Source organism: Palaemon carinicauda, chromosome 23 (genome assembly GCF_036898095.1).
Source record: "Palaemon carinicauda isolate YSFRI2023 chromosome 23, ASM3689809v2, whole genome shotgun sequence".
NCBI classification, from domain to species: Eukaryota; Metazoa; Arthropoda; class Malacostraca; order Decapoda; family Palaemonidae; genus Palaemon; species Palaemon carinicauda.
In genome coordinates, this window is record NC_090747.1 from 18,812,193 (window position 1) to 18,822,372 (window position 10,180).

The following is a 10,180-nucleotide window of genomic DNA, read 5'->3' on the forward strand; positions in this document are numbered from 1 at the left end:
ATTGCATGGATTTTGAACATCTCCGTTCATACACTGGCTGGAAGTCTTCCAGAGTGTTCTTTCGCCACTATGCGAAGCAAGTAGAGGAACTAAAAGAGATCTGTGGTAGCAGTGGGTCGCGGTGTTAACCCTACTGTTTAACTCTGCGAGGAACAGTGGTCTTAATTGGGACGATTAATTCCAGGGTGAGTGTGTAGTTACATACTGTACTACAAACTAAGTGAGGGCACTGTGTTGCCCATCCAGACTGTTCCATTTCCGAAGGTGAACCTAGCATAAGTACAGACATGTGTGCCGAGCGTTTCTAACGCTAATGTCATTGATTTGTAATACAGGCTTTTATGACTTTGATACCTCGGTATCTTAAAAGTGGCATCTAATGTTTTTCTTTCAGACAAACAAGCCCTGTTTACTATCATACTTATGCTTAAAGTTTTGGGTTATCCTCTTCTTATATATATATGTATAATTGTGGTTAACCTGTCTGTTTATTGTCTGTCAATAAGCTTGTTCTTGAGAACCTTGCGTCTCCTTCACCTGTGTCAATTTATTGGTATAATTGAGCATTCATTCTATGTACCTTATCTGGGATAATTCTAATAGAATTGTTCCTTTATGCAAGCTATGTTGCATTGGTTTTCCTCCTATGCGGATATAAAACCTTTGGCCAATACAAGTATTGTGCGGAAAACTGGTCGATATTTCATATTGACGCAGTGGTCCTTTACAAACTATGCTTTACTTAATATAGGGCGAGACCACTATATTAGCTTGCCTGGTATTCATACATAGATATATGTACTCTTCGAGACTTTCCAGAGTCTAGTAGGACTCTTCCCTGTAGGGGGCAGGAAGCTCTAACATAGTTTATAGTTAGTTGAAAAGATGTATAACGGTAACATCTTAGGTCTCTAGGTCTAGTCGACCGGGAATAAATATCTCCGGGGAGTACGGCACGTTCTGAGAATCCACAGATACAGTAATGCTCTGGTACACTTCCATCAGGACGACATGGCTTGAGCCCAAAAAACGGATTTTGAGCGAAGCGAAAAATCTATTTTTGGGTGAGATAGCCATGTCGTCCTGATGGACCCGCCCTTGCCTTTCTAAGAAAGGGCTGTAGGACCCCTCCCTATATACAGTATCTGTAGCACCTCGTGTACGCTACAAGGAATACAGATGGCGCCAGGATTGGCGCCAGGCACGCATACGAATCGGGGGATAGGGAAGCCTTGGGAGCGGCTCCCCTTTTTCTTTCCCGAATTCGTATCTCGTCAATCTCCCTCCTACGAGACGAATCTCTGTTCAGGTCGTAGATTGCCATGTGACGTGTCTAGAATACGTCCTCTGATATGTCGCGATATCCCTTTCACGAGGGATACTCGCTCCAGGAGTTAGAATTCTGGTACCTTAAGGTAAATTCTCTGGGAATATCGCCGTAGTTGTAATATACCCTAGGAAGCTACCCTATAGGAACTTCCATCAGGACGACATGGCTATCTCACCCAAAAATAGATTTTTCGCTTCGCTCAAAATCCGTTATATATATATACATATGTGTGTATATATATATATATATATATAATATATAAAATATATAATATATATATATATATATATATATGAATATATATATCATTATATAAATATATATATATATATATATATATATATATATATATATATATATATATATATACATATATACATATATATATATATATATATATATATATATATATATATATATATATATATATATATATATATATATATATATATATATATATATATGTACACTATATATATATATATATATATATATATATATATATATATATATATATATATATATATATATATATATATATATATATTATACATATATATACATATATACATATATATATATATATATATATATATATATATATATATAATGTATGCATATGTATATATGTATATAAATATATATGTATATATATATATATATATATATATATATATATATATATATATATATATATATATATATATATATATATATATATACAATGTCTGGTAATCTAGGAGTGTATTTTCTAATATATCCATAAAGACTAATCAATTTAGATTTAATAATGCAATCATTTTCAGCCTTCCCATTCCGTGTGTATCAACGTCAGATTTAAATATCACAATCATTGTTTTTTTTTTTTTTATTCATATTATAGTGTGCATATTCCTGTTGTTAAAATAAGTGTCTTTCTTTACTTTGCTAGATTTAATTCGATATGATATTCTTTGGGAGATCAAACCATGTGTCGGAACTTTTTTGAAGTGTCAATAAATATTATTATTATTATTATTATTATTATTATTATTATTATTATTATTATTATTATTATTATTATTATTATTATTATTATTATTATTAGCTAAGCTACAACCCTAGTTGGAAAAGCAAAATGCTATAAGGCCAAGGGTTCCAACGTGGAAAAATAGCCCATTGAGAAAAGGAAATAAGGAAGTAAATTCTCAGATATTACTGCTTTATCGGTTAACCTTAATTCAGTTCAGTATTTGACACAAAACTCCTATTTATTGAAAGTGGAAATTCAAAATTAATTACAATGTTAATTGTTGCCACGATTTTTATTCAATTTGTAATATTGAAATGTGATTCGATTACCAAATTTACGTGGAATGAAACTCCACAATTCTATAATTATTCAATAAGTTTACCGGTTCTAAATGTAATATATGTTTCAAACAAAACTGGCGTTTTTATTTGTGAGGTAACTAATGTCTTTGGTCTTTCTATAAAAATTAATAGAAATTATAAACGCCATGATATACTTTGTTTTAGCTGGGAGAATTCGTTGCATATGCTATATTCTATCTCCAATTCTTACACTTTTTTATTTGAGTGATATATTAATTTCACTTGGTATTTACCAGTTAGTTAATGTCCAGACGAAAACACCCTTTCAATTCCTTTGACTAGATTCCATCCATTTTTGGATTATATTTTGGTTCATCATCTATTTTTCTCTTCATAATTCTCAGCTATGTAGGCTTGGGTCTTCCCATTCTTTTAGTGCCTTGTGGAGCCCAGCCGAAGGTTTGGTGAATGAATCTCTCTTGTGCATGTCAGTAAGGCCACTCCAAACAAAATTCCTTTTATGTGTAATTTCAGAAAATAGTTATCCTTTGGGTCAGATTACGTAATCAAAGGTTTGAAATGTTTTTATTTTTTCTATCACATTTCTAATTAGGCTGATCTGCATTGTGTGTGGTATCTCTTAAGGTTTAAAATTCGCTCATGAATGTCAGAGCTAAGCGACAGTGACATTGCCCTGGCAATCTCGACAATGCCATAGAGACTGACCATATATACATATGATCAGCGCCCAAGCCACTCTCCACACAAGCTAGGACTAGGGAGGGCCAGGTAAACGCTGCCGATGACTCAGCAGGTAGACCTATAGGCTCCCCAAACCCGCCATTCTTAGCTCAGGGACGTTACCACATCGGCCACGATAACTATTATACTATAACTATCTTAGTGAAATTATTCGTTCACATTATTCTGGTTTGACTACGAGACGAATTTACGAAGTTTTCATTTATTATTTAGACGTGCAAGAACTGTACATAGTATATCAAGCTATACATAAATAAAATCGTTATTTAGTCTATATTTATTCAGCTAAATAAAAGGATTGAGCTCAATTTTTTATATATAATAGATTTTTCGCGTAAGTGAATTATGTGAAAATATTTACGAAAAAATAAATGTTCTTCTCTGTCCTACTCAGGAATTTAGGTATCTCTATATATATTTATGGGATATATATTATTATAAAATATAATTTACTCAATTGCAAAATAAACAAGTCTAAAATGACCTCGCTAGCATAAAAACTTACTGATCTAAAGTGCTTAAAAAAATTTTCTGCACTTTTTCTCAAACCTTAAAGGGATTTACTTTCAAGGGTGAAAAATTTAATAATAATAATAATAATAATAATAATAATAATAATAATAATAATAATAATAATAATAATAATGATGATGATAAACAGTAATACAAATGATAATAATTAAAAATAATAATAATAATAATAATAATAATAATAATAATAATAATAATAATAATAATTGTTAATGATAGAAATAATAATAATACTAATAATAGTAATAATACTTGATAGTAATAATAATGTTGATGATGATTAACAATAATATTAATAATAATAATAATAATAATAATAATAAAAATAATAATAATAATAATAATAATAATAATAATAATAATAAAATCAATTACTTTTAATTGCAGTTTTATATTGTCTTAAGCATTTTTAGGAAATCTTTGGAGAGTGAGGGTTAGTAGCCCCCGCTAACGAAGTTGGAAGGTGGGTTTGTTTTCACCCCTGTTTGTGTTTGTTTGTGTGTGTGTTAGTTTGTGAATAAGCATCCTAGCCACAATTTTAACCGTTGAATAATGACACTTGCAGGAATTAACTTTTATGTAAGAATCGGAAAATGATTAAAATTTGGAAGGTCAAGGTCAAGCAAAATGTCCAATTCACTTAATCGGCCATAGGATTGGACATCGTTGTCACAGAGACTTCAAACTTGGTCCATATTTGAATGTATTAAAATCCACCCCAATACATGTTAAGGTCAAAGGTCAAGGTCGAACCAAATGTCGAGAAATAAGCTGCCGCCATGGAAGTCTGTGCTCTAGTAAGTGACCCTTTAGTTATTATTATTATTATTATTATTATTATTATTATTATTATTATTATTAGTACTGTTTTGGTCATGTTAATTCTTAATATTGATAAGGACATAAAGGTTTCCAAAAGAAAGTCCATTTTACAATAAACTCATTTCAAAAGTTCCTCATCAAATTAGCTAGATTTTCTACTGTAACAAATCCATTATGTGGTACGAGCACCAAAAATAGAAAATTGCCTAATTCAAGTTAAAGGTGTCAGGTTTCAGTTCTAGTGTCATCCGAATAGGTGCTCACCAGAAAGTCAGCTGGGCTAGCCCAACCCCCACTGTGGTGCCCAATGACACCAGTAGCCTCACCATTGAACGGCTTAAACTCGCGGTCTCTTGCTGGGATCGATCTCCTGCCATGCGAATGCTAGGCAAACACGTTACCACTGGACTGTTATTTACATGTGTGATTTAAGTTTTTGTGTTATTTTTTCATGTTTTGTATTTCTATCTGTCTATTTCGCATTCTTTGTGCCTATGAGTATATATATATATATATATATATATATATATATATATATATATATATATATATATATATATATATATATTTATATATATATATATATATATATATATATATATATATATATATATATATATATATATATATATATATATATATATATATATATATCAACACAACATCGTGTTCAAATAGAAATAAATTTCTACCTCATACTTGGGATCGAACGCTAGCTCCTTCTAATGAAAGGCCAGGACGAAACCAACCATGCCACGAGAGACCATAAAAGAAACCGGAACCTGATGCTACCCAGCTGTCCGAGGATTTACCTGGTGAGACATCAGTCTCTTACCAGCGAGTTTTACCCGATTTCCCGGCCCACCACGTGACACAATTGGTAGTAATTTATTCAAATTACCCCTAATGAGTCAATATGGATAAATATCAACAAAACATTGTGCTCAAATAGAAATAAAATTCTACCTCAGACTGATGTCTCACCAGGTAAATCCTTGGACAGCTGGGTAGCGTCAGGTTCCGGTTTCTTTTATGGTCTCTCGTGGCATAGTTGGTTTCGACCTGGCCTTTCATTAGAAGGGGCTAGCGTTCGATCCCAAGTATGAGGTAGAAATTTATATATATATATATATATATATATATATATATATATATATATATATATATATATATATATATATATATATATATACATATATATATATATATATATATATATATATATATATATATATATATATATATATATATATATATATAGAGAGAGAGAGAGAGAGAGAGAGAGAGAGAGAGAGAGAGAGAGAGAGAGAGAGAGATGGTAAAAAGTACAAAATTTTACAAGGCTTATATTTTTTCATAAGATCAAAATAACCGTCATCCCAGGTGCTCATATCAATAATTGAAGAAAATAAAGGCCATAAAAAGATGTCTATTCATCTTGGGCGTATTGCAACCTTTATGAAAGGCCACAAAGACAATAAAAGACTTTGAAGGCCAGTCAAAGAATGACACCTCTTGTTGTTCCATCTGCTGCTGTAAATGACGCCAGCCGGCAGTGTCTCTCACCAAGACATTCCTTGAGACTGAGGAATGTCACTTGGCAGGAAGGTATGTTAGTGTATACGCGGTCAAGAGCTGTTCATAGTCATCAACAGTTGTCCAATCCAAAAGAGCCGTCTAAATACAATCTTTGTTCTGTAACTGAAATACAAACCACGCTATTTACATGGGGTAATTACTTCGGCGTAGCTGAATGACGAGCCATAAGAATTTTAACGAGGGTTTACTATCCCACTGTTAGTTAGCGGGGGTAGGGAGGGGTAGCTTGCTACCCACCCCCATCACACACACTAGTGAGTGTTTCACTTTGCTTTTGGTTCGGGAGGCGATCAGACGTGTCTGCTCTCTTCCTCTCTTGACTGCCATTAATCTGTTTTTGCTTTCTCTTTTCTACAGTGTGTGTTTGAAGTTGGCCTCTATTATATTAATATGCGTACGTGTCCTGGATTACCTGGCCGCCCTTGTGGGACCTTTATGTCGGCCATCGACACTGATCCCCACACCTTATGTCCTCATTGTAGGCGCCAACGGTGTGATAGCAGTAACGTATGTATTGAATGTAGGGAGTGGTCTACCTCCCAGTGGGAGAGGTTTGCCCGGTGCCGGAAGAAGAAGTCTAAAAGGGATATTTCTCCTTCAGAGGTTTCTCTGAAGAGATAAAATTCCAAGGCTTCTTCTTCCGTAGCCCTTTCCTCCTCTGAAGCTCCCACTCTATCGGTCTCTTCCGAGAGGCCGGCGAGTGGTAGCGTAGACCGTATTGCTGTTGACCGATCCCGGGGTGCGGGAGAGGTAGTTGCCTCCCATAGCGAGGCAGCTGCCCCTCCTCCCCCGAAGGAGGATATTGATTTTCATTTGCCTGTTAATAACAATGATTTATTACAGCATTGGGCTTCTTTGGGGCTTCAGGGTTCGCACTCCAGGGAAGCCCTGTTTGACATGAATAAACTAGGTGCAGCTGTTAAACAATCGCCGACAACAGCAGGGATAGATCCTCTGTCTGTCGTTGACGTTGTTGTAACCAAGGCATCGAGAGTTTTTGCTCAAACACCTGTGCCTGTTGTTGCTGAGGTAGCTGAAGGCATAGGTTCCCCCTCCGAACATCCTTCGAGGGAGGAACTAAGTCCTACGGTCTCTCTTGCTGGTGATTCTCCCCCTCGGGGGAGTTCACTTACAGAGACTCCTCTGCGGAGGCCTTATGAAGGTCAGCTTGCTGATCCTACGGCCCCTCGTGGGCGTATAAGGCGGAAGGCTCGTCCTCCTCTTCGCCTTAGAGGCCTTCCCTCTCCTCATAAGGGAGTTAGGAGGCGCCTCTTCGGCTCGTCATCCCCTCAGTCCTCTGCGGAGGAGACAACTCATCGCTCACCGTTCCTGCCAGCTACCACCTTAGACCTCTCCGGAGATCGTTTGCGAGGAAGGGACCAGTCTCCCTCCAGACCTGCTGACCTGCCGTCTCCTTACAAGAGGCACCTAGGTTAGCGCACAGGCGCTCACAGGTGCCACTAGACCCTCAGCGCTCTTCTATTATGAAGAGTGATGCGCGCCCATCACACGCAGTTCCTGACACAGCGCACATGCGCTCTCCAACACGCCAGCGCGCTTCCACATCTCAGCGCTCAGTCCAGGAGGTGCCTAAGTTAGCGCACGGGCGGTCGCAGGTACCCCTGGTTTCTCCATCCAGACTGTGCGCACTTCCAGCTGCGCGCAATGTTTCAGTTGCACACCACGTTCCAGTTGCGCGCGATGTTCCAGCTGCGCGCAAGGTTCCAGTTGCGCGCGATGCGCGCCCAACTCAACAGCGCACACCTGTGCACTCGATTCCTGTTGCTCGCACATTGCAGCACCGCACACCCGTGAGCTCACATTCTGATGTGCGCCATGCGCGCCCACGATATCCTGCGCGCCAAGCAATCTCACGATCGCCTAAGGTTCCTTCGCAGACTGCGCAGCGCTCACCTGCACGCCAGTGCGCAAAATCACCGTCACACTATCACGAGGCTGTGCAATCGCGCCCTCGCCCTGTCTTAACAGACAAGTGCCCACGCACTGCTGCGCACTCGCGCCCGACAGTACCACATCAGGTTACTGCACGCCCTCGCATCCAGCCTTCAACCCCGCATCTCAAACCAAATCCTGCGCGCCACACGCCCTCGCCGTCTCCTACGCGTGCCCCCGCCCATGCGCCCGCGCCGACGCGCCCACACCTTCTCCTGCGCGCCACTGCGCCGGCGTGCCCGCGCCATAATTCTCGCAGGCCCATGCGCGCGCAAAATTCCTGCTGCGCACGATTCTTTCACGCGCGACCCATAACAGGGATCATCGCGCGATCACCAGCGCGATCGGCGCCCCAATCGCCAACGCGATCACGCACGAGTTTCAACGGGGCCTCAGGCGGACAGGTCATCGTCTCGTTCCCCTCCCCGCAAGCGCAGTACAGCGCCCTCGCTGGAGGAGGGAAGGTTTCCAGACAGGTCTAAGGACTCTTCTTTTTCAGCTTCTCATCAGGCGAACCGTCGTTTGTCGACTCCTCCAAGGGATCGAACGATCCCCTTCCTTCAAGAGGGAGCGTCTCTGTCAGCCAGCCGCCCTGGTTTGGTACCATAGTCAGAGCTCTTATACAGGCAATGAACCCTCTTCTCTCTGACTTAGGTCACAAATCGGTGGCAGCTTTCTCCCCCCTGAAGAGGAAGAGAGGAGTCCCCTCTGTGGTGACTTCTCCGAGGGCTATCCTGTCTCCTCGCAAATCCTTGCGCAAGGCTCCTTCCCCCCTCAGACTTTCTCTCCCTCCCCTGCGGATGAGTATTACCCATCCTCAGGAGAGTCGGAAGAGCCGGTCCATTCCCCCATCGCACCAATGGGGGAAACTCCGCCTATTCCTGAGAAGTCTTCTCGTACAGAGGTGGGGAAAATCTTGCATTCATCATTACTAGAGTCCTGTATCCCTCCCAGGAGGGACCCGAAGGACTTGACGACTGTTCCTAAGTCTTCGACAAGGATTAGACCGGAACCAGATAGACCTTCGGAGAACGTCCGCGAGTCTCCCCAGGAGGAGCCACTGGGAACGGGAGACTTTGCTGCCAGTCCTTCAGGAGGAGAGCACCAAGAGTCAGAACATGCGTTCTGGCAAGTCCTGACCCTCATGAGGAACCTCAACGGGATTCCAGACCCAGAGATTCCTCCTCGTAAGGGAAAGGATACGGTCCTGGACCGAATCTACGGCACCCAGAAACCATCTAGGGCCAGTGCTGCTTTGCCCTGGTCACAGGGGATGAAGAGTGCCAGAGACAAGGTCGAGGGCCAGTTCTGTGAGCTTGCCTCCTCCAATAGATCCAGCGCCGGTAACAAGCTCCTCCCTCCTCCTCGAGTCCATCAGAGGAAGTATTTTGAGATCTTAGGGGAGACTTGTTTGGGTCTTCCAGTTCACCATTCCGTGGAAGAACTTACTGGGGGACTCCCTCTAGAGAGACTCTCCAACCGGCAGGTGTCCTATTCTGCAACTGAGATCCTAAGCCAGGAGAAGGTGGCGAAGTGTGCCATGCAGGCAACTTCGTGGCTTGACATCTGGCTGGGGTCTTTGGGCATCTTGGTACGATCTGAGGATTTGTCCAAAGAAAGTACCAGGAAGGCACTGGAGACATTCTTGCTCTCAGGCACACGTACCATTGAGTTTCTGGCCCACCAAGTCTCGAGCTTGTGGGCCAACACGATTTTCAAACGACGGGACGCAGTGGCTGAGAGATTTCACCAGATGTTCCCCAGTTCCGACGTTAGCAGGCTCAGGCACTCTTCCGTTCTCGGTAAGTGTCTGTTTGAGCCTAAGGAAGTGGAGCTAACCGCTGAGAGGTGGAGGAAGTCCAATCAGGA

At 40.4% G+C, this 10,180-nt stretch overlaps 1 protein-coding gene across 1 annotated transcript; it reads left to right on the forward strand.

Annotated features, from left to right (window-relative positions):
- The first annotated feature begins 7,842 nt into the window (after positions 1-7,842).
- LOC137617457 (uncharacterized) lies at positions 7,843-8,793 on the forward strand. Its single transcript, XM_068347480.1, has one exon. The coding sequence runs from the start codon at positions 7,843-7,845 to the stop codon at positions 8,791-8,793; it is 951 nt and encodes a 316-aa protein (XP_068203581.1).
- Positions 8,794-10,180: the final 1,387 nt, after the last annotated feature.